This window comes from Larus michahellis, chromosome 8, assembly GCF_964199755.1.
Source record: "Larus michahellis chromosome 8, bLarMic1.1, whole genome shotgun sequence".
Classification (NCBI taxonomy): domain Eukaryota; kingdom Metazoa; phylum Chordata; class Aves; order Charadriiformes; family Laridae; genus Larus; species Larus michahellis.
Genome location: NC_133903.1, coordinates 13,744,647 through 13,770,472, shown reverse-complemented (window position 1 = coordinate 13,770,472; position 25,826 = coordinate 13,744,647). Strand labels below are relative to the sequence as shown.

Genomic DNA, 25,826 nt, shown 5'->3' with positions numbered 1-25,826 from the left:
GAATAAAACTGTTCAGCTTTTCCTACCTCACATTGTCAATGAGTAAGACTGTGCCAATGCTACAACCATCTTTCTGACACCAGGCTCAGAGCTTTTAGTAGTTATATTAAAATTTAAAAAAAAAAAAAAAAAAGAAAAAAGAAAAAAAAAGAAAGGAAAATCATTACTTTTGTGCTACTACTAAGTAATGGTCCCCACTGTGGCTAGGCACACAATCCAGCTATAGCAGGCTGGGGTTTCAGATCAGGCTAGTTGCACAGCATACTGCGATTTTTCAGATTCCTGCATGGCATGTGTCGGGTTCTCTTTTCTACATCATATTTTAATAGGCAAATTATTAGAAAAAGCCTATATGTAATTTTTCATATTGGAGATCATTTTTCATTCAGGAACCATTGTGTATAAGTGTTTTCTGCTTTGTTTTGAGCTATGTGCCACGTGTCACTCAAATATTTACTTTGCATGTTAAAGCAACTCATCTCTAGATCTTATCTGAAAAGAATGATGTTTCTTATTTGAGTCACTCTTATCCTTCTTGTGTAATCAGTGTTCTAAGAAATATGTAGCATTCAGATACCAAACAGGACAGGCAAGTTCCCAGTCAATAGGATGTATACTCAGCTATAGTAAATTGGCATTTTAATTGAGAAAGGAATTCTTTCTACCGGCACTATATTTATGGTAGACAATAGCAGGGATATTCACAGACATTGAGATTTCTTGAATTACAAAACACTTCCAGCCCCAGATACCATTAACTGCAAACAAATGCCTGCTGGTGTAAACAGGAGGGGAATTGTGTGCACAAGGTCTCTGCTTTTTATAACTGGAAAGAAGGTTCAGATTTTTATCCAAGCTTTACTAGGAAAGGACATTTATTCATCATTAGTTTTCCAGTAGCAGAGAAGCTATATCAAAATATGGGTTATCTGTAATAAGGTCTAAATTCAACTTTATTTTTGACATGCTTTAACAAAGACGTATGTCAACTGGGCTAGACCCTGAACACAAACAGCAAGAAAGAGACAACTGTGCCTCAAATAACACCTGAACTATTTAAAAGAGAGCAAAGGGAGGAACACCTCTCACAGTTTCATCAACCCACAAGTTAGGAGCACAGCATGAGACAGCTGGCTGAGGCCCCACTAAAGTCAATGGAGAGATACAGAAAACTCCACTGTGCTCCACTCCATCCTCATACATGGCATGAAGAAGGCCCGGCCAAGGAGGAACTGCCCTGCAGGGGGGCTCACTGCACTGCTGCGTGCACTGTCCTGTATACATCCTCGGGATGCTCTTAGTCCTGGGCCGGGCTACAAACCTCCCCGAGCTTTCACTGGGGCAGCTTCCCCACAATACTGCCTTATACATGGGCCTGGGTAGGTCTCACTATCCAGAAGTGCTCTGGCTCCACCAGCAGCTATGCAGGAATCCCCAGGTGAAGTTTTACAGCCTGTATCATATACAACGATCCTTCTGATCGTAACTCTGTGGTTACAACATCCACAGTCAGAACTAGGGCAACCAACTACATGCAGAAAAAAAAAAATTATCTTGAATCCCGTTGTCCCATCATATGAGATGACAGGAGAGACGCCCCCAAATAATTGTCAATGTAGCTCGTACATGCAACAAGAAGCCATCTTTTGTGACAATAGGAAAAGCAATCAGCTCTGATGGACTTATTAAATATGATTATTACACCCTTGTTTTTCTCTGATAGCATACATGATATTCAGGGGATTTATATAATTATTCAAGGGGACTGATCTAATCTTTCTCTTTGATAAGTATCACGCTACTCCTCTCAGAGCAAACAGCGTAATTAAGATTGCAAAAGAAAGCCAGTGATATGCATGTAAACAGAAGTTTAAAATCACTCACTTCCCCCACAGGCTGAAGAATCACAGTGAAGTTGGTGGGTGACCACAGCAGGGAGGGAAGTGAGTATGGCAGGAGACAAGAGGATCTTTGTGTCTTCTCTTCTACCCTATAATAAAGGCTGAGGATGTGAGAACATGTGCATGCCCAGTGCCACTTGGACCACGCGAAACAGATCTGTCTCACAAGTGAGTGCCTGCCGCCTGTGTGCCTGTAAACAGCCCTAAGAGCTTTAAACAGCTTCAGGTTCTTTCATGAGCATCAACTTGGCAGTATGTTAAGCATATTAAAGCTGTTCTAAATATTTAAGCACTTAAATCACCCTACACCACAGTAAGAATTTCTTGTGCATGAGCACTTTTGGATGCACTCATGGCTTCATCAGCTTTTTTCCTTTAATCTTCAGAGGAAAAAAAAAGACACCCCTCCCTAAAGAAATTGGCCCTTTCTCCCGCAGATTAGTTTCTGGTGTAATGGTAGTGTCTCTGATTGCAATGTTACAGTCACTGAAAAGCAAGGAATGAAACAATTCAGGGCTAGTAATTACAAGAAGAATATACATAATTAACAATTTTATATGTCAACACGGAAGAGGGGAACTGTGGCTGATTCTAAACTCTGTACCCCACAGAACACCCAAGTATATGTTCAGAGAAGTATTTCAAAAAATAAGAGTCTCACAATATTCTACCACAAAGAAATATTAATTTGATAGCAACCACAGCCATCTTAAAATCTATCTTTAACCTACCTTATCAAATGTTTCCATGAACAAAAGAAAATCTGGTCTGTGCCAAGCATCCACCTGGTTCCCCACGGAGCTGGGCAGGAGCAGGAAGGGGAGGGAGGCAATCCTGCACAGACAGCCCCTGCAGCACACATCTCAGCAGCAATTCCTCATCCCCAGTCTCACACACTATGGACACTTAACTTGAAGCCAGAGAGAAACATAAGCACTTTTTGGTATCCATGGCTTTTTTCCCCATACACGCATACGCGCTCACAAACCTGTTACTGAGGTTCAGATCGCAGAGGACCATCTCACAAGTATAATTTCAGAGATATTTAGCTATCATATATAAAAAAATAAATAAATACTAGAAATATAAAGGGACTATCTTTGACTCCATTTTGTTCTACAGGTATTACTGTTTTGACACCTCTCTCTTTTCTTTCTTTAATACATAGTGTTTTCGCTAGACCCTAAAACACCTCATGAAGGAATGGTATGTTGCAGTATGAACATGCAGTGACTCAACCTGATCCAGCCTCTGTCTATACTGACAGGTAAGTTCTATCATGGAACCCCAAAAAAGTTAAGAGCACATTATGTGCTTCTCTAGTGCCAGCAGGACATTCACCAGCACAGATAAGAATACACAGAGATGTATTCTGACATATATTCTCTATATTCTGGTATGTTCTGTGGTTTCCTCTGAGTTTCATTCACAATATGTCAGTCTCAGAAGGCTCACTACTCTTTCCGTTTTCATTCATTTTATTATTCTATTCATGAACATCATTCTTTCATTCTTGATTTTCACTGGTGCAAAGCATGTCACAAATGAACACCAATAAGATGTTTCCAAGAAAAACTTAAACACCTCTAAATTGCTAGCAGAGAGTCAGATTTTTACAGATGGGTTTGCTGTTGAAGAATTTGAGGCAACTGTTGACTGAAAAACTTATGATGATGTTTGTATCTCACAGGAACCATGAATTGTTAATGACTGCATCTGCAAGGAACAGAATGAGTAAAGACATACAGAGTGAGAATTTGTGGTGGGTTAACCTCTGCTAAAAGCAGACTCCCACCCTGCCGCTCGCTCACTGCAGAACAGGGAGAGAAAATAGGAGTAACAGGAATGAGAAAACTCGTGGGTCAAGATAAAGATGGGGAGGTCACTTAGCAATTACCATCATGGGCAAAACAGACTCAATATGGGAAAAAATAATATCATTTATTGCCAGTTAAAATAAATAATTTCAGGTAGTGGGAAAAAAAATACAAACATTAACACAACAACTTTCCTCCCGCCACTCCCAGGCTCTGCTTCACTCCTTCACTGTTGACTCCTCTACCTAACCTGAGTGGTGCAGGAGGACTTGGGGGGGGGTTGTGGTCAGTCCATAGCATCTATTCTCTGCTGCTCCTTCCTCCTCACGCTCCTTTTACTAATCCCCTATTTCAGCCTCTTCAACACCCTTTTAGTACCTGCTGTATTTATACATTATAGGTTTACCTCTTGACTTTTAACCTCATCAAATATCCTCAATACCCTACTATATTTAGCCATACACATGGGAGTGACCAGTGAACTCTGAGAAAGCGTTGTCAAAATAACATATCTCCCCAACACCTTTCAGTTTCAATAAAGCAGCATTTTATCATCTCTTAAAATTAAGTTGTGCAATAATATTATCATCAGTCTATTATCCGCTTTTCATGGAGAAAACGCAGAGGAGTGAACAACTTGCCCAATATCACATAGGAAACCTGTGAAAAAGCAAAGATTTGAAATGCGAAAACAGGATCAGCCACAGCTACTGTCAGCCATCCTTTCATATTTTTAGTTTAGCCTGGAGACATGGCTCTTGTCAGGGGAGTCCACAACTACTTTGATGGTGGTCAAATGTAAATTATGGCAGAGTGTAAGATACAAAGTGCTGAGCCTCCATTTTTGCCAGCGAGGCAAATCTGAGCAGGTGCTCTGTACCTGGTCCTTCAAGTCCAGATGAGCGGCAGGTGATGTACTTTCACCATTAACACCATCTGGTAACACCACGCCGTTCATTAGCAACAGAAATCTCTGTTTCAAAGGGTTTCCAAGTTATGGTGGACAAAAGGGGCATGAAAACTCAACTTTTCACTCTCTTCTTCCTTTACCCATTGGCAGTTTCTCAGCTGTACCTTACTACTTTGCCAATTATTTTGCAATCCTGTCCTCTCAAGGTCAGGGGCTTCCTGCACTGCTGCAGCCCTTTCTTGAGTAAGACTTTGTTTCCCCAGGAGCTGAGTGAACAGCATGTTTTGGACTGGTGATGTCAGTGCCCCAGGCAAACACAATGCATCATGCTCTGTCCTTGTCAGGAGCACTGCAGATGGGCTCCTGTTGTGGAGAACGGTCTTTGCAGTGGGTTGGGATGAAGTGAGAACGATCCTTAATAAGAAGTTCATGTGGCCACCATTTTACTTAGAAATGCCAAATCTGTGGCATCTGGTGGAGGTGTTTTAGGTTTTGTCTTTGTTTCTCACCATCCAAATATATTTTAATTGGCAATAAATTAAATTAATTTTCCACAAGTCGAGTCTGTTTTGCCCATGATGATCTCCCTGTCTTTATCTCAACCAAAGAACGCTCCCATCTTATTTTTAACCCCTGTACTGTTGAGGAGGACAGTGAGAGTTTCTGGGTGGGCGTCTCAGAGCTCACCAAGGTCAACTCAGCACAGAGACAAAGCATCTATTTAACAAGAAGTCCGGTTCAGCTACAAACCTAGTTACCAAGGATATCCTAGCTATAATGTCAATGGTTACCACCCTGCAGAGATATCTTTGCTGATCTAAGCACAAACGCTTAATCCATCAGGAAGTTAAAGTGATCATTGACTTTGATAACGAAATATAAAAGCCCATATACAACTGTACGTATGGCTTTTCATCATTCTCTGTGATGGTTTGGTATAGAAGCACAATGGGTTAGGATATACACTTTTCTCTCCATTGTCCTCATCTTATTCCCATGCTGCTTCTAATTGTCTTCATCTAGCTTTCAGGTTAGCATGAAGTAAAATTTCTGGGATATTAGAAAACTCTCTGGGGAAAAAACTCTGCTGCAAGCTTGTCACACAACATTCCTTTTGCTGCAGAGCAGGTGTGAGCAGTAGGCTGGGACTGCTGGCGAACTGGGGTAATTATACACTGTCTACCTACCTGACTTGCTCACATCTTCAACTGGATACGCTACTGAGGCGTGACGGCAGGTCACGTCACTGGTCATGTGTGCTGCTTTCTTTCCTAAACACAGCCACATTGCAAAGACATGGATGAAGTGATCAGCTTTTGAAGTGTTTTGCTCCCCAGATTTGCCAGAGCTACCTAAAGGTAAGAGCTTTCAAATTACTTGGAATCAATACTATGTTTACTCCTTAAAAAATAAGGAAAAGGAGGTGGCAAGGACTAAACCAGACAGTGAACCCCAGGAGTAGGACAGCTGTGGCTCTCGGTTGTAAATGTTAACTCTTTGAGATTAAATTGCCAAGCTTTCAAAATCTATAAGCTCTCTCTCTTTCACGTTCCTAAAATACGGAAGCAAAGATTTTCAAGATATTTTAAGTTTTTCCTAGAACGGATCAGAAATGGAAAACAGGAAAACTAGCTTTCTGAAAAGGTGAAGATGAGAATGGTAACAAGAATGGAAAGTTAAACTAATGCACCATAGAAAAGGGCTTAGCAGGGACACACCTGCTTTCTTTAAATGAATGTTTGTTCATAATAACTTTTTAGGAGTTCCTAAACCAGGTCCAGATGCTACATCACTTACATTACTTAAGCTGTTCTTTCAGTTTTCAATTGAAGGACAAGTTATGGACATTATTTTTACATGGATATAAATAAAATGCTGTCTGCCCATGATTCAATGGTGTTGGTAAGGGAATGTGAATCCATAAAAAAATTAAATGCAAACATGGCAAACATAAAATTTTAAGGTAATGATGAAGTGCTGGAAACAATTGTTTAAGGGTGCTCTTGATTCTGACAGCTAGAAGAGAACACGAAAGACAAAATTGTGTCATTAGAGGACAAAGGCTGAATCTAAACTCCGCATTTCTTATCTTCTGTTGTTTGGTGAAGTTTTAAGGCAAGGCATAACGAAATTTGGACCACGTCACTGCAGAATGGTCGCAGTATCTCTCCGATATGGTGCTCCTGTATACAAGAGAGCTGAGCAAAACCAAGACTAATTAACTTGCTCATCGTCACTGTTGCAGAACAGGAACTGAACCCATCTTTTTTTCCCCCTAGTCCAGGTTAATGCACAAACCACTGGACAATACTTCCTTTTAGCGGTTAGTACTCTATTTTTGGAATGGTAATTAGGGTGGGACAGGTTCTAATGCAATCCCAGGGCCCAGTTGTGCTTGTCTTTCAGAATAAGGGCCCTTTAAATGTGAGTGAAGTTGGTCATCTGAAGGAAGCAAGGGATTGTACCTCAAACAGTAAATTAAGGAACAAGAATTAAGAGATTTATCTGGTTTGCATCAAAGGTTAACACAGAAATCAGTGATGGAGCTTATTCAGAATTTTAATTAATAACCTTGACAGAAATATAAGAGTGGCTAATAAAACGTATGAATGAAGAAACAAATTATGGAAGCAGAAAGTCTATTACACAGAATGATAAAACCGAGAGAACTGCTGTGACAGAATTCATATGTATTATAATGCTACAAAGCAGTGCATTTAGAAAATTACATCAGGAATTTCAGCTACAAGCTGGGAGTTCATTAGTACAAAATGACATTGGAGGAGAAAGACCTGCCGCTGGTTAATGACAGCATAAATATAAACCATCAGCACAATGTGGCTGGGGAAAAGGAAAAGGTGCAACTGGATTATTCGAAAGACAGCATTTCCATTAAATATAAAATGACATTCATACCATTATATAGGCTGAGGACAGAGCTCATTGGCCACTCATGGCCAAGAAGGATGAATTCACTGCACAGAAATGAGAAGGACTCAGCAAGCTTGCTCAGCCCTGTGAAGGAAAGGCTGCAGAGAGACAGGAATGTTCTCTGGGCTGTCTCAAGGGGAGAAGGTTTTCCTACAAAAGCATGATACTAGCACAATAGCAAACAGGAATAAACTACCACGAATAAGTTTATTCATCAGCTAGAAGGTTTGTGAAAGTTTACAGCATTTTCAACTGCTTTAGAGGTGAGAGCAACAGGAGCAGTAAATGTACTAAATTATAGAGTGGAGCTCCCTTCATGAAGGAATAACCTAACATAAATGTCTGACCTGGGACAGGACTGGAAAATCCAGGGAGTCCCTGCCTATCCCTTCTGAGTCCACGTAGGCAGGGACAGGCTGCCGATCTGCATGCACAAGTGCTGCAGCTGCCTGCACAAGCCCAATAACCAGGCAACCAGCCCTCCAGGCACACATCACAGCAAACAAACACTGGGTTACACTTAAAAAAAAAGAAAAAGGCAACAAAAAAACCCCACCACAACAAAACAAACCCAAATCCTTCCAAATCTCTTTCTCTAAAATGGAAAAAGCAAAGAACTCTTTCTCAGTAGAGCTCAGTCCACAACGTTTTGCTCTTCAGTATATGCTTCCTCCTGATTTTGTGAACAATGGTAATGCTCATTTTACTCTAAATGTCCATGTAAGCCATGGGGACTTGGATTACACATAAATATCTCCCTTTCCACATGAGAGGAGAAGCAGAATCTACACAGTGACTTTCTGGGTTCTGCCCAACTCCCTGGCTCAATGGCAAAAACATCCTGATGACTTCAACAGATGAACGACCAACTTCTTCCACTGATCACTTCAAGCAGTGACCTTACATATCAGCTAGTGAGGCACTGCAGTCAACAGACAAGCCAAGGGAATCAGGTGAAGAGATTGCAGCAAGAAATACAGTTCATCATCAGTTGCATCCCCCCTAGCTACACCCTCTCCATTTGAGAAAAGCAGCTGGTAGACTGATAGAGGCTTAAAAACCAGAATAACTGTGGGATTAAAAATGAAATTTGGGTGTAAGAATGGTGAATTGGCAGAGCATCCTTCATCTCATTGAAAAGGTTGTCTACTTCAAACATCCTGAATACTTTTTAACATCCAAATTTTAATTTGCTGATGGCAGTCATCTGCTTCTATTTTAAGAATAGGAATGAACGAATACCTGAATGCTGCTCCCCAACTCTTTATCTGTATTAGAGCTGGAACTATTCCTTCCCGAACATCTGAAAAACCTCAGCACGTTGTGAATGTTACCATAAACGATCAGCTCTGGGCTAAAGGGAAAAAGATCTCTCCACTGAGGAATTCAGTGTTTCATTGCTAGCTGAAAACTAGAATTAACTGCTTCAATAAAGTGAGACAGAGGCACTCAATATTGTTCAAGCCACAGATGCAACTGCATGCCAGCAATGGCATTTTATGGTCACTCTTTAAAATACCAGAAATTGAAATTGTCTCATAAATGCAGCTGAAAGGGCTAAATGCCCAAGAAAACATTAAACTATTGATGACAGGAGAACCAGAACACATTACAGCAAACTGAAAGCCTTTGGACTAGTTTCCTACAAGCCAACAAATCACTGGTGAAAACTGCTACACCTCCACATGTCCATGAAATCTGAAGATCACTTACTATAATGTTTTAATGTTAATCTTCCAAAATAGAAAACTTTTGAATGTATTACCCTGTCTTCTTCAAATACCTGATTCACCTAATGTTTCCTCCGAAATTCCATGTTCTCTTTTTTCTGTCTCTGAACTCACTCTTACTGAAGTCAATGACAAATCCCTCAACTGACATCAGCTGGAGCTGGAATAGAGATTAAACACTTCTTTTCTTATAAAGTCACCGCCTCCTGTCCTGCCTAGGATTCTGGATGCCATCCTGGTACATGAAGTGATAGCCAAATATGACAACCTCCTGTCAGATGACATGATACTGATCCAGCCCTTATTGCCAGCTGTAGTACAGACAGGGCACAGAAAAAGCCCTTTGCAACTTTGTTCCCTCTCTCACATATCCAAGTTGTCCCTACATTTTCTCCTCCTCTCCCAGAAGGTATTTTGTGCAGTGACATCCTGTCTGGGTCTTGGGAGCAGCTCCACTCCTTCAACTGGAATAGAGATAGGCCAGTGACAAGTATTTTTGAAAACTTTTTAGAAACTTCATTTGGAGTCTGCAGTATGAGACCAACAATTAACCTTCTTGCTAGCAAAAGCCTCAGTTGAATAATAATAATTAAAAAAAAATATATATTAGTAAATCTTGATCAGCTTTCACAGAAGTACAACATCATTTTTTTAACTAGGTCAATTACTTCTGAGGAAGAACTGCAACAGAACAGAATACCAAGGTAAGGGAAACATTACCTGGACTCCAATACACATGCACCCATCAAATCCCATCTGCCTCCTCTCCTTTTCAGACTATAATTTCTGAATCTGAATGGAGAAAAATTAGCACTGCAGTGAACTTCAATTTTCAAATGAAATCGTAAATACTTCATTGGCACGGGCTCCTAAGACTAAAACAGAGATGCATCAGCACTCAAGTAATGAGATTTCTGAAATGACTGTTGAGTAGCTCCCAGTTTGCGTTCTGCTGAGCTGAGCTATACCTGGGTCAAAACCGACACGAATCCCATGGGACTCTCCAGGCTCACAAATGCTTCCATTTCAAATACCACAATGTCACCTTTGAAGAAGTGTTTGTGGGAAAAGCGTGTTTCCAACAAACTTGAAATCAAACTGGAAAAAGTTTTTCTGAAAGGGGAAGAATTATTTGCATAGATAGGACTGTCTCTTTGCCCACCACTGCAAACATGCAGCACCTGAAAAACCTTTCTGAAAAATACCACAAAGAGGAGAGGAAAGTCATTGTTCTCTTTTCGACTATTTGAACCATACATGGGAGGCAAAATGACAACTCTGTCAGGACTCCTGAAAAGATTGTCCTCCATGTGTCTCACTTCCCCCTTTACAAAGCACAAATGACGGCGCCTGTGCCCCCCTGCACGCACATGCTGAACTATTGTCATCTGTGGGATTATTTAGCCATCAGGGATGTTTTGGGGGGAACGTGCAGAGGAGGCAGGTGAGAGCTGGAACGTGGGGCCCTGCCATGGAATTTCGGAGTTCAGCAGCTTTGCTTGGCTGCATGACAACCGCTCTTCACACCAGAACACAAGTGCCTGGAGCAAATCCAGAGGAAGATGATGGAAACTGCCATTGCCCATTCTCCCCTAGGATATGTCCTTCCTGGAACATAAAGGCTTTGTCATTTCCACCTTCCTTTCCCTGAATTGGCTCTTTGTGTATATGCCTCAGGGTGTGATTTGCCTTTTTTTTTTTTTTAATATTAATTTACATAGGAATTAAAGTGAGCTTTATTTTCCAGTGCAAATGGATTATACCCATATGTAGAAGAGACTAAGACTTTAGGGGAAAGAAGGCACAGACTTGCTTCGGTGTCCCTGGGACTGTACATTTCTGCCTGCAAATCAAGCAGCTTGTTGTTGCTTGAGTTGATCTTAAGCGCTTCACATAAACTAAGCCCCTGCTTCAGGAGTGCACAAGGGTCTGCTCTGCCCTCGCAGAGAGCTCCATTTAACTCAGTGTGACTGCAGAGAAGACAACTTCAAGTACCTCCATAGCTACTAAGTGTGGGCCTTCTAGATATTACTGGTTTCTGGAGGGGAGTTTATAAGACATTTTCCTATTCTTAAGGAACTGCTGCCTGATATTTCTCCTTATGACTTTTTCCTACGGGGCTACTAACACTGTTTGTTCTCTCCCATATCTCCTCTCCAGCAGATGATCGCATCTGAGAGAGGAAAGTCTCTAGCTCTGATCTATGGCAATAACACAGGTTAGGTGTCACAGCCCCAAAGAACTCTCAGACATCCCAGGCACGGATGCAACCAACAACTGAGAGTAACCACTTATATGCCAAATGAAAGGGGCTACTGAGTTGCATAAAACACCCTAGAGAATGCATGTCCTGGACCTCTGGACTTGCAGCATTCAGGCCCAGTAGGTATCTAACCCCCTGGTACTCTCTCCCAGGTAGGCTGAGGAAGCTTCTGCAGAAGCTGAGGCCCAGCTGCCCATCCAGATTTCCCAGCTTATTTGCTCTAGGACAGGTCCTCCATCACAAAACACAGAGTTAATGGCAGCACATAACAAGACACTGAAAGCAAGCAAATTCAGGGCACCAACTTCATCATCAGCCTGAGGCCCACAGCTTCTGTGCTTGATAGTTCCAGTAGATCAAACACAGACCTGGCATCCAGTGGGACTCCCACACTATTCCTGGCTCTGCTGCTGATTCACTTCTGCATCTCTTGTCCTATGCATTTAACTGGAAGTATTATACTAATACCTCACTGGGTGGGGCAAGGATTAGTCAGTGTTTGCTTGCATTCAGCTGTTAACTCGCAGTGCTCTCACTATGTTAACCATTATTAATCCCTCCTACTCTGTGCCTCATGACAGGCCCTTTGCCTGGGCCTACAGTCACTGGACAAAATTCAAAAGCCCTTTCCTCTTTTCCTGTGTCACAGTGAGATGAATTCATCAGAAGTGTCACACAAACTGACACCACCCAGTATTTAGTGTATGGTGTTTAAGTACCGAGATAGCAATAAGCAAAAAACTTGAAGAGACTCCTTATAATTTTGCCCACTGATCCTCATCCCAAGGCAACAGCCCTTGGCCAACACTGCCTAATGCAATCCTGTCTATGATCACACTCGTGAACCCACAGTTACTACTGACACACTGTCTGTCTTCTCTGTAGATCATTACTCTCCCCTGGCTCTCATAGCTTCATCTTACGCAAGCTCTCGATTCTCAGCTTTTCTTTTTTCTTCTCAGTGGGATCCTCATGAAACTTCAACAATGGCCTATTAATGCCTCTGACATTCCAAATCACCTGTTTTAGCTTCTTTAAAACAAGTAAATACCAAGATGCACCTCTCCCTATCCCTCCTCTCCAATCCACATATTAGTAATTTGCTCCAGCATCTTTGGCCTTAATGTGGCCAATGCTGTATTTCTGATTTTTTCTCCACGCCATCCTACCGATTTCCTTTATTGTTCATTCTACTATTGCTTTCCATATCACTTCCCATTCATCCAGATCTGTTAAAATTACATCACTTCTTCCCTAGTGGTATTTTCAAATTCCTCCTTTTCTTCCTCCCTATAAGGACTGATGCTTTATCTCAGCACTACTAATCTGCCCTCTTTTGGCCTCCCCCATATATACTGCCCTCCAACACACCTTGAAAACAGACCTGTTGAGACCATCTTGCCTTGTTCAGCAATTTCTATCCTACTCCAGTGTGACCTCACGTACTTGGGCAGCTTGTGCCGACTTGCCAAACATTATATTTCTCAGTCTCTATTTACTTATCCAAGTGCCTCTTAACAACATAACTCCTCACTTTTCCATCACCAGCGAGCAGGTGAGATGGACACAGTCCTGGTCCAAACCGGGGAAGGTGTCTTCACAATGACACAGGACATTTAGCTGGACTGCAAGGAGCTGTGTGGAGTTACCTGAGCTGCCAGTAAACCTGCACCAGACTCGTTTAGCAGCTCTTCACAAACATCTTTGCTCCTTTTTCCCCCAAAACTGCCCTTCCTTGCTGACCTGCATGAAAGGCTGTAACATTCTTCTGCAAAGGAGTCCTAGGGTTAATGTTAGTAGGAAATCAACCAGTCAATACTAGTTCAAGGGACAGCTAGGAATAATTAACGCCATTCCATTTACAGTAATACAAACACACATGTCCAGCTGTGTCCTCTTCCTCCCACTCTCCTTTATTGGGAGGAACTGTTCCTGCTAACACCTGCAAAACACACATATTTTGTGGCCTGATCTTGTTTAGAGCCTCAGGCAGTACAGTCATATTTAATAATGATCTTGCCCAACAAAAGCCTGTCACACTACTGATGAGACAATAGTTTCACAGTACAAAACTGGTCACGGTAATGATGATGATAAGGTTGCACAATAACCCGACGAAAGACAGATCCAAATTGCCACTGCTTGCACTGTTGCAGCCTCTGACTTAATGACACATGAAGGTTTTTCACAGGTGCTCCAAAGTGTGCTCTTACCCTCCTTGATCATTTTGACAATCCATAGAAAAAAATTAGGTTAACTTTTCTGCAAAGGTAACACTTTCAGTCACAAGTTTACACACTTTGAACAGTGTGTTTTCTGGGCAAACATTTTTAGCTTTGCAGCACAAAGAAATATGTAAAGACAGTATTTTCCTGCTCTTCCTTCCCATCTTCCTCATCATGAAGTGTAACAGGAACTGACTGCACTTCAGTCTATAAAAAAGCCAGAATATAAGAACTGCTAATTTTCCTCTAAGTAAAATCTGAGTGTGAAAACCAGGAGTTACAGAAGCAGGCATTGACAAATACAGGGCACTGAAAGTCACTTCCAGCAGATTTCATTTGGCACTATTTTTGGCAGGTGAATTGCAAAGATGCCTAGTGAGAAGGGACGTGTGGAAATTCCTATGATTATGTATGAACCGCGCCAGGAACCCTACACGCAAGAACCCTCTGCACCAGAGTACTGCAGCCAAGAGGGTAAGCAGCTTTGCGGGGAGGGTTTTGGAAAGAGCACCCTCTTGGTGGTGTGGGGCAAACATTGATAGCTGGTTTCCAGAGTGTAATTGAGCCAGCTGGTAAGGGGCCCAGCCTTGCCAGGACACGACTGGTTAAGCGCGCACCTGTGCCAGCATATAAAAGCCAGGGTTGGGGTAGGCAAGCTGGTAGGATCTCCTAACAGGAACATCACTTAAAATGTCAAAAAATATTTTTGTTGGTTTAGTTAATGATTTTCCTAACAACACATGCTTTATTGGAAAAGGAATTGCAATGTATCTCTACAGTAATTTCATATTCCTAACAAGGAAGTGTTCAGCCAGTAAACTTCGTACATGGACAGACTATATCTTGCTTAGATTGTAATCTAGTTTTCCAGAGGACTGGCCTTTTCCCAAATGCTTCTGCTGCCCAGAGCTGCCCTCCCCAGATGAGTCAGTTCTGCAGCCAGGTTCTATACAGAGGAACAACCCCTCCCCATTGCTGTCTCACGGGGGCACATCACTTCTGAAGTGCAGGCAATTCAGCTCAACGACTGCAAGTGAGCATCTGCTGCTTGCTGGGTTGGCTTCTCCCTCTGAAACCAGGCATTGCTCTCACACCTACACAAGTATCTCACAACACTCCTCTGTCTTCTGCCTGCTCCAGCCTACACTCATTGAAAGACATACTGAGATATCAGTGATTTTACCTTTGTTACCCTCCTGCTATTGAGGAAATTGCCATTCTCCAGATAGAACTGGAGCAGAAACCAGAATGGGAGGTCAGATGGATCTAGCAAGGCTAGATTTGTCAGTACTGGAGCTCTAAACTTGACTCGTTTTCAGAGCATTTTAGTCTGATAAGCTCTCTCTGTAAACATTTTTATCTTCAGAGATTTCTCTGGCCTCTTCCTAAACTGAGAAGAGCTTGCAAGAGGTTGGGGAGAAAAAGTCTCACTCATGAGCTGCTCAACCAAGGGACAGGCACTCAACACTGAACTGATCTAGTGGGAGGTGTCCCTGCCCATGGCAGGGGGTTGGAACTAGATGATCTTTAAGGTCCCTTCCAACCCTAACAATTCTATGATTCTAACAAATTTGAGTTGCAGTGTCTTGTCCTTGCGCAGGAAGCAGGTCCTTCACAAAAACGCATTGAGTGATAACTCACTTGTACTAACCGCATTACTCTTCTAGATCAGAAAGAAATTCTTGACTTTTAAATTTTTTACAAATTTGTTTTTCAACAAATAAGCCTCCCTCCAAAAAAACAACCCCAAAACTTAACACACCACCACTACCGTTAAACCCAAATGCCATTGCAAATCTCTACCACTTCTGTCAAGCCATTCAAGGAAACACTGCTAATATTTTTTTAACTTTGCCACTGTATTTTGTCTCACTTTGGAAAACCCGTTTTCTATCCCATTTTGTAACCCTGTGGGCTTATTCCCTGCTTGGACTTACATTGTTTCTGTCCTGCTGCAGACCATCCTCGTACTTTGATACCACACCCACGCTAGCTGGCTGTGAAGTTTTATTTTGAATGTATTCATGAATGTATTTTTTTATACATTCATTTATTTCACCCTCAGGTAGGCTGATTGCATTCTTAATTTATAAGATTAGTAGAAGAACTATAAAAGCATGAGGTGTCTTACTCACCAGCTTCCCTTCCCTCTTATCCACACAGAAAGAGATGTTTAACTTTTTTCTAGAACAAAGGGTATGATGAAATTACTTGGCAGGAAGCTGAGGGCAGATAAAATTCAAACTAGAAAAAAGGCTCTAAATACTAACAGTAAGGGTAGTAATCACTGAAACTAGTTAGAGGTACTGTGGATCCTTTATCAATGGAATCCTTAAATTAAGACCAAGTATCATTCCAATGTTATGCTGGAACAGATGCAGTTACTGCCTTTGTGTTGAAAAAATTATTTTGTTTCTCAGATTATGTTATATAGAAAGCGAGACTAACTGGTCACTGCTGGCTCTTTTGCCTTTAAAAAAAATCCATGAATCAATTCAGTAGTGTTTTTTCCCTGTTGTGTACTTCACTGACCCATGTCAGGCCTCCCCCACAAGGCACCTCCCCATGCAGCTTCTCGTCAGGCTCCGAAGGGGGCTTTCGGGAGGCATAAGGTGTATGCATTTTTATGCTTTGCCCTGTTTTTCTTTGCACAGGGGGTTATGAGTATCCTTCTCCCCCACCTTACTCCTATCGAGAAACAACTACCATTGAACAACCAGGTAAGTGCCAGGGGACTGTGTTTCTGACAATGTTTGTGGTTCCATATGCTAACAGAAGTGAAATGTTTTTTGTTTTGAAATCAACAGAGAAGATGGAATTTTCTGACCCAATCACAGTCTAAGAGGCTGGAAAATTTTCCCAGACATGCTGAAAGATAAACTAAGATGAGAGACTCAGACTCATTTTTCCAGCATTAGCCAATCTACAGAAGCACCCATTTTCTTAAAACCAGCTAGGACTTTCAGAACAAATCATTTTAAGTCCAGAATATGTCGTTGTTCCTCTTCTAGTCACCTTTATGGAAGTGGAGAAGCTCAAAGGAAACTCTGAGGAAAGGCTTCAAAGAACAGCCAAATAACATCTCTTAGAGGAGGGACGGAGACGCACACATTTTTAAAAATCCCTAAGACCAGAAGGCATTAAACTCAGATATGCTATATCCTATCTATCTAACAGACAATACCTTCCCACTCCTGAAGTTTTGCTTCAGGCTGCAGTGTGAATGTACCCTAAACTTGTTTTAGGATTCTTAAAATTCTTTCTTTCACTGAAAATTAAAACATTTCTGAAAAAATTTTCTTCAAGTACCTAACAAGGGGCGTGCCCCTCAAAGAGTGTAACAGAGTCAGGTCCAGACTGAAAAAAACACGAGGGAAGCTACAGACTTTACTAACTGGGGAGAGCACCAGCATCTGACTGATGACATTTCCACGTTAGAATAACTAATTTGATGAATTTCTTTTAATTACTGAAAAGTTGATCCAGGAAGCTCCCCTATATCCTTCAAATCTCTTCTTCAGGGAGAACATGCGTTTTCATATTATTTTAAATATCAGAAGATAAATTCTCAATGTCAGATTACATCCGCCAGTGGGTGGCGGAGACTGCCTGACTATGGGGATCGTCCCCCAGGCAATTCTCTGTATATGTCCTTATCAGAGTAGGTACTAGCTACTGGTAGAGCAACATATTGTGATACACAGAACAAGCAGTAGAGTGGTTCTTACGAATGTACTTGAAATCAGTAACATGGGTGTCTGTAGAATAGCCATGTTAAGAATTTACATTCTCCAATTAGGATCTTACAACTTGTAAAAGATTTCCCGTGCTTCTAATTTTGCTTCTTCTCATTTCCTCTCAAACTCAGTTTACTTGGTCTCTCAGCCTCCGATCATTGTAGCAGGAATCTTCTCAAGCAAACCAACATCCACAATATGCCCTTCCTGCCGCCAGCACATCACCACACAGGTCACCTACAGACTGGGCAGACTGTCTTACCTTCTGTGCACCAGCTTGTGTATGGTTGGGTAAGCTTTCATGTATACTTTGAGGATTTTTCATAGCGGAAGGTTAAAAAAAATGTCATTAAGAAATAAAAGTTCTAGCTAGTGCTTATATAGACAGTATGCATTTCTTCTCTACTTGATAAGAGGTCATTCTGTCCATTCTACGTACAGTCATCATGGCTACTGGGGACGCAAACTTGCTAAATTTAATCGTGTTATTACTTTTCATAAGACAAGCAAAAATTAGTACAACATTGTCTACTTCCTTACTGTAATTTAGAATCAGGCTCAGAGTAAGACTAATGCCTAAGACGTTAGCAGTGAAGATGATTAACTTTTTGGAAGATACTTTCAATATTAAGAGACCTGGGAAAGAAGTGAATTCACGCAGTGAAGAGGCAGACAGAATAAGTCAGAGAAAAAGCACAGATGTAGCCAGGAGAAAGTCAGTGAATCATTCCATGCATGTCCATCTCTTTGGCTGTAGGTGCTGTTTTGGATGCTGCTTCGTACCTCTCTTTATAAGGATCTTCAAGGATGCAGACCATTACTGCCCATGCTGCCAATTTCATATTTATAGATACAAAAGACTATAGAAACAAAATCTATGCAACCAGATTATGTCTGTTTCCTAATGGCGTAAGATTCTACACATAAAACTACTCCTAGGAAACATATAGGAGTAGGCTTAGGTTCTGCAGCTCCCTGGCTGGTGAATCCATCTGGAGTTTACCATCACATGGTTGGCCTGACTTTAAAACAAAAAGCTTTGAAGACTAATTTACAGTGTCACTTGAATTTATGCTCTATTTGAATCATTGTCCTGAGCAGTGAAGTGACCAGCTAGTGAGTACTGCAGCACTACTACTCCTCCTCTCAAATCTCCAACCTGGCTGGGACACAGACTCTTCTGGACTTTTCAACCCACCAGTAACCGAGAGGTTTGGACATGAACATTTTCGAGAGGCACTTACCTTCTATGCACTGGAACTGACCGGTTGGGATTTCATTTCTCTCTGCTCTTCTTCATATGGGACCTGCCCCTGCAGGGCTGCAGGTGGTACAGTGTAGCTGATTATTTATTAATGAAACACTAAGTTATGAGACTGTCTTTACTGTGTTACATATTGAGGTAAGAAAATAAACCTGTTATTGTTAACAATACTGGCAAAACATCTTCTGCCTGCATTGCTTCCATGAGCTGTTGCATCCAGAGCAGAGACGCAGACCAGAATGGGGCACCCTGTTTACATTAACAAACCAAGAACCAAAAGGCAAACATACAAAGAAGAAAAATCAGCAAGCACAGCTTGAAAAAAAGTCACCGAAACCACAACACAAGGCCCTCACTTTACCTCTTTGCCTTCCTACTGCTGTGCTTTATCTCCCAAACAAAGACTTAACAGACTTTACACAGAACGTTTATTACAATTCTCATCTAAAGTCACTTATCTTGTAAAATCAAATTTCCGTAATTACTTGCCCAGGAGGTGCCTAGACCCTGCTCAGCATTGGCAGCCAGGGCCTCTTTATTGCTGGCTGGAAAGATAAACGGAAGAATAGAAGAAAACCCTCTATTTCAGTGTTTTAACATCGTAAATATTTTTCTGTTAGTACCATAATTATTGTGGGCGAGTGGCATGTGTGGCAGAGGCTGCTCCCCCTACCACCGCGTTTCATTACCACAGAGGTACCCTGCCCGTGCGCTGAAGGATCCGTAGGTACCACGCAGTTAAAAGAACGTTAAAACTTCACACTTAGCCTGACGTTAAGTTTGATCAAATTCTTTGTTTTAGCTATTTGGTCAATTTAAGCCATAAAAAGACAACCGTGTACCTAAACAACTACCGGTAATAGCGACTCCACGATCCTGGAGATCCTCGTAAGGGCAGGACCTGCCGTGGGCCGCTGCCGGCCGGGACCCCGCGCCTCCTCTAGGAAGGGGCCCGGAGCGGAGACGTCCCAACGGGGCGCGCTACCAGCTGTTCTTCTGAAGTAACATACCGCTCACCTGTTCCCTTTCCTACAGTTTTCACACAAAATCGTCAAGAACTTTCAGCGGTGAGGCAGATCGACCCCCCCCGCCCCGGGCGCGGCTGAGGGCGCCGGGCCGCCCTTCACGGAGCCCGCCCGCGGCCTGCAGCGCCGGCGGCTGCCCGGCGGGGGCACTGCTTCCGCGGCACGGCGGCAGCCCAGGGGACCGAACGCCCGAAATGAGCTCGGGAATGGCGATCCCCACTGTCCACCCACCTCACACCTAGCGCTCGTCTGTACCACGTTTAGCCAGGAGCACATTTTACAACGGCTTAGCCAAACCAGGCTGCACGCGTGCACGGTCTTTTACTTCAAGAATACCAGAAATGTGGTCTTTGGACTACAGAAACTCCAGTCTTCAGGCTGCAAGATGTGTGAAAAACATACGCTTGCATCAACGCAAGTAAAAACTGCTAAGCAACACTTTCCCAGGCAACTCCAGCCCATGCAGAGCTGGAGGCTGTGGGTGCCGCAGCGGCGGCCGGCTTGGCACCGCAGCCTGCAGAGAGACGGTGCCCTGCTGCGGGGCTGAGCCCCAGCGCCAAGGGACACCGCTGAAGAAAGATGCTGCTCATAGCAAGGCAGAAACTGCTTTTAGAGCAGACGGGGTGTGGGCCAGCCCTCCACAGGCCTTCAGCTCCGACGCCAGATGGATCCCGCACAAGAAACCCTTCCACTGGCCACCTCTGGACCTTGGCACAGCAGGTGGTCAAAGGAAGCCGCCTGGAAACAAACTGCTCATTACCTGTGTTTGGATTATTTTTATATTTTATATATTTAGACACTCACAACCTCTAAGAGGAGTACAGGCTTGCTAGTGCCACCTCTCAAGCGAAGTATTTCTAGGAAGGAGCTTTTACGATGGCTCCACGGCCCCACAAGAAGCCCAGGGCAAACACCTCCCCAGCCTTCTCCACCCAGTGGAGCTGCCACCGCCATTCCCTCAGCACCATCCCGGCTTCCACTCAGTAGCAAGGTCGGTCACTCTCCATCCACTGTTGACCCAACCTACTTTGACCTAACGGGAAATAACACCACAACGATTAAATCCACAAGCAGCCAAGCAGATGTCAGCCCAACAGGTTTTATACCACTTCACACATTTTTTTAAAGTCTTATGACTTTTCTCCATTTAAAAACCTGGCTGTGAAACAGCAAGCTTTGCTCTGGAGTAGTAGTAAATAACACATCGTGCTGGATAACATTTAGGAGGAAAGATGCACAAGCAAAACCACAAGAATATATACCTAACAAAGAAATTATATATATGATTTAAGATGTGAAGACATTTAACCAAAGTAGTTAGAATATTTTTACACCAATATTTGGAGGCACAGTAGTTTACACAAGTATTTAAAAAAAAAAATAAAGGCTTCTAACTACAGCTTGGTGGTTCACAAATTTAATTTCCAGCCCTGCTTCTCTAACTTCAACATCACCTGGGACAGAAATTAAGCTGAACACAGCTTTGAAGCCGGATTCAAACATTATCACATGTGAACATTTTCCCCCTTTTCTGACCCTAAAGACTGGGCTGTTTTAAAAGCCAACAATAAATGACACCACACCACTCACACACCAAACACTGACTCTCCCCGCATCAGAATCCTAATGCCTGTTTAGTTCCTCTGAGAAAAAACAAGAGCTAAAAACCTGGAAATTGCTGCAGAAGTCAGGGTTCACCTTCTGGTCAGCTCTTCCCTACATCATAAGTGTCATTCCCGACACACAATTTGGCTGAATTTTGCAGAATTTCTCTCTTTGATCTAACCAAAATCACCCTGACTTCTGAGCAAGCTATGAGCTTTCTCTACCAATCTTTTCTAAAATGAACGGACATGACACCAATCCAGCATTTATCCTAGTCTATTTTATTTACACTATATACAGTTCCTACAGAAAATGACTTCTCACAAAGGATTTTAAATAGCAAAACCACGGCATAGCTTAGATGTGGGCAGTGATGCCTGCAGCCAGCGCAGCGCCCGCCGGACAGGCTGGTCCAAGCTCCAGTGGGATGCCGGGGCGGGATGCCGGAGGGGCAGCAGCTGAGGTAGATCCAGTCCGCGGGAGGCACCGCATGCTCAGCACGTCCTGCGGCACGACATCGGCCCGATCCCTCCGACGCGTCTTGCAGTGGCGCAGATGCGTCCTGGTGTTGCTAAGCAAGCCTTCTTCTATAAAGGGTGTTTTTGTTGGCTGTCACTCTCTAGTCAGCAACTATATCACTGGTGTGATCTGCTTAGATTTCACAGAATGCTTTGGACTCCCTTAGGATAAAAGGCACTATGTAAATCTACAGGAACAACGCTTGCTATTTTCGTAGGGAGAATTCAGATGGGCCATTAACATCATGTTGCTCCGATGTTGTGTACCATGAAATTACATCCTTATTGCTTAACACTTACATTATCATTAACTTAAATTAATGCATTCGCTATTATCCAGATAATTCCAAAATCTGAGTAAGAAATGGAAAGCACGGTAATTTTGAAGACTGTATTCTTGTAATTTTTTTAGAATGAACTAAATCAACATACTGCACCTGAGAAAACTTCCTGTCTTACTCTGCTCTTCATAGGTCTGTGTGTTTCCACATTTGAATAATAAGTTACTCGTGCTCCAACAACAAAAAAAGATCTCATAAAAAACTTCAGTTATCGAAAACTGCATATGGAATGCCTTAAAATACTGTCTTTTCAAAACTAGTGTAGGAATAGCACAAATACTGAAGCATGTAAAAACTAGTCACCTAAAAATCAAAAGGCACCCAAAATTTACTTTGTTCACGATATTTTCTTCTGAAATAGGAAGTGTCATGATTTCTAAGATTCTCCCTAAAAGCTGCCAACATCCCATAAATTAAAAACTTAGTGACATTCAGATACAAGCTCAATTTTATATCAGTGTACCATTAAATTCACAAAATATAATTAGGGCTTACTACTGCTGACCAGAGTCTCTGATTTTACAGAAATATTTTCAGTACAAATCCTGACATTTACTGAAAGCCTGCAGAGACAGAGTCCACGTACTAGTAGAAACACTACTTGGAGGGTGTTGTAATTCTCACCGATTCGACATAACTACAAATCAAAGGAAAACTTTATCCACTTAAGGCATGTCATTTAAGCACTTCTACCTGTAACCTATGCACTCAGATGACCAAAAAAAAAAAGTAAACAACTACTTTGACTGGAAATACAGAGACATTTAAAAGCACTGCAAGATATAAATTAAAAAGAAATCCAAACATACCTAAAGCTTGAGCGATTAATTCTTTTTAAAGCTACAAGAATGAAACAGATCTTAAAATTTAATTTAAAAATACTTGCTGGTGTTTTCAGTAATCACCAGAATCCATCTCACAGAAAAGTATCAAGGCCATCACATGTACACAACCCCTACTGTTTATTGACAGGTCTGAGAAAGGGAAGTTTCTAAGCACTTTCTGGTTTGGTTATGAATACAGGGAACACATTACAGTGGGAATCTATTACTCTATTAAGAGACCTTACCTTTAGAGACTCCAGATTTCACTTTACACCATTTATAATATTAGACTTGAGAATCTGGACCACAAAATTTTGTACAGGCAGGAAGAGTCAAGTCTACCACAAAGACTCTACTACAAGCTTTACAAACGAACTAGTAAAATAATTTTTCCATTTGTCTTAATTGTACATGGCTCCTTCCTGGAAAAACCTTTTATTTGTTAAGCTCAAATGTGACTAGTTAGGAGGTAAAAAAAAAAACAAAACAAAACCAAAAAAACCCAAAAACACCTCCAAACCCCAAAACAATTCAACAGAAAACCCCACATTTTTTCCCCAAAAAAACCAATACGAGGGTTATACAATTGTCAACACTTATGAAAAACCCCACACCTTTAGCAAAAGCTCACAAATGAAAACATTTCCCAAAACTCTATTTCCAAGGAGAGGAGAAATCTTCTTCAACGTCCACGTCATCACTCACCGAAGAAAAATTTTATAGAAAATTTTATTCAACATACAACATTTTCCAGCAAAAAAAGGCAATATACAGGAAGAGTTGTTGTACACTGCGGCTACAGAAACAAAATAAAATACTGGAAAAGAATGTAAAATTAAGTGTGAATTGCTGATCTATCTTTACTGCACTCAAAACTAGACACGCGGCTGGCATTAGCTCCAAAAAAAAAAAAAAAAAAAAAGGAAGCAGTCTGGGGACTGAAATAAAACTACACACAATGAATATCAACATCAGTGAAATTCACTTGCAGACTCACCCAACAAAATTAACCTCCAAGTGTTAAATTGTACATGTTCATTCATTAAATATACAATTTCATTTTTTCTTTTTTTCTTCTTTTTTCTTTTTTTTTTCCTCCTTTTTTATACAAAGTCAACAGCTTACTAAACACTAGTGAGCATGCCCTCTGTGCTAAAAGGCTATTTCTTGTGTTTTCCCCATCTCTTCCCATGTTAACTAAAGTAATGATATTTATAATCCTTTCACTTGCTTTTGCCAACTTTTGAGTGTCATTCTATTTGCCAGAAGATGGCATAATAAATCGCAGCGGTATTTATCAATGGTTGAAAATTTAATAAAAATACCCAAATTTCTCTTTTTAGGACTCAGGGCATCCACTTGGCAAAACGGGATGCAAAGTAGGGACTAAATTAAATGAAAACTAGTTTATTAAAAAAGATTCTATGCAGCTGGAGAAGACAAAAATCCCGAATAAGTGCCAACAATGTACACAATGAAGTAGAGATTGCTATTTATTGATGATGTGAGTTTTTTTGCATTTACAAATGCACAAAAATGTCATTTAAAGTATAACTGAAGGAAATAAATCTGATGTGAGTCTAAACATAAGACTTACTAGCTGCAGTGATGGTGAACACCACACTAGGAAGAGCAGCCAGCCAGCTTATGCCACCTATAAACGTACTACAGACAAATATTTTGCCAATGTCAACTGTTCTACTAAACTCTTCCCTCATTATGCTGACAATTGCCTTGCATTACGTTTACCATAAAATAACTCTCATTGGCATCCAAGCTTTATAAAAACACCTTCATTTTGCTCAAAAAGGGCAGTCAATAGATACAGAGAAGCCAAACTGAACAGCCTCAACAAAATAAAATTAACATCAGCAGCAAATCCTCTTGCTGAAGACTTCAGATATAGTGCACGTGTACCAAAGTTCTACAGTTGTTAAAAAGGTGCACACACACACTTATTTTTGTCCCTTGCCTTGACAATCTGGTTAAGTAAGTCAGTTATGGATTTTAATAGCTTTTTCAAGGTAAGTGTAGCGACTTCTCTTTGGGGCTTTATTGAAATGGTCAAGCCCTAGCCATGGCCTTGGATGAGACATGTTGCCTAGAAAAGAAAAGAGAAAAAAAATAATGAAGTTTTAAGACTAAATTGCAAAGTTTCCTTTACATAAACTACTCCTGTGTGCCCTGTTCACAGTTTGCTAGGAATCCCAGGGTAGGGAAGAGGACTGCAGAACAGTCCTACAGCCAACAGGTCTGCTCTCCTGACCGCTGCTCTCCTTCCAGTAATACATTTTACAGCTCTTTCTGGATCAGGTACCTGTTTTTTCTCCTCTTGAGTCACTTACAGGAGTTTACAGCAGTGAAGCGTGTGCTAAAGCAAGAAAGCTACTGTTATAATTTATGGCCACAAGCACATCAAAGTACCAGCTTTCACCAAAGTGCTGAGCCTGTTTGAAACAGGAAGGCATCCATCATCTAAATATGACAACCTATAGTATTTGCTATATTATAAGTTATCTCTGCTGTATTAAGTTATTCTTATAACCTGGTTTAAGTGAGAATATTTGTTAAATTCATGTAAAATGCAAATAATCATTAATTGAGAAATCACGCAACTGACCTCTTTTATTTGCTGATTAAAAAAAAATTAGTCATATTTAGACTGTAAAGAAAGCATACAGCTTTTTCATTTGTTCAGCCCAATATGGTTTTATCTACCACTAGCTTTCATGAAA

The 25,826-nt window shown here is 41.5% G+C and overlaps 2 protein-coding genes across 2 annotated transcripts in view; one reads left to right on the top strand and one right to left on the bottom strand.

Annotated features, from left to right (window-relative positions):
* The first annotated feature begins 14,145 nt into the window (after positions 1-14,145).
* On the top strand, positions 14,146-18,380 carry LITAFD (LITAF domain containing). The gene is made up of 4 exons (XM_074598877.1): positions 14,146-14,251; positions 16,432-16,497; positions 17,646-17,805; positions 18,272-18,380. The coding sequence occupies exons 1-4, from the start codon at positions 14,146-14,148 to the stop codon at positions 18,378-18,380; spliced, it is 441 nt and encodes a 146-aa protein (XP_074454978.1).
* Positions 18,381-23,801: 5,421 nt separating this feature from the next.
* USP7 (ubiquitin specific peptidase 7) overlaps positions 23,802-25,826 on the bottom strand; it is a 72,958-nt gene continuing 70,933 nt past the window's right edge. The window contains exon 31 of the mRNA XM_074599326.1: positions 23,802-25,192. Coding sequence (XP_074455427.1) covers positions 25,086-25,192 — 107 coding nt within the window. The 3' untranslated portion in view covers positions 23,802-25,085. The remainder of the gene's footprint in view (positions 25,193-25,826) is intronic.

What these genes read in the sequence shown, in the direction of transcription:
- LITAFD (XM_074598877.1), top strand. Translation starts at nt 14,146, where the DNA reads ATGCCTAGTGAGAAGGGACGTGTGGAAATTCCTATGATTATGTATGAA. An exon ending in AGAGTACTGCAGCCAAGAGG is followed by an intron (nt 14,252 to 16,431) that starts GTAAGCAGCTTT and finishes TTCTTTGCACAG; the next exon opens with GGGGTTATGAGTATCCTTCT. An exon ending in AACTACCATTGAACAACCAG is followed by an intron (nt 16,498 to 17,645) that starts GTAAGTGCCAGG and finishes TCTCAAACTCAG; the next exon opens with TTTACTTGGTCTCTCAGCCT.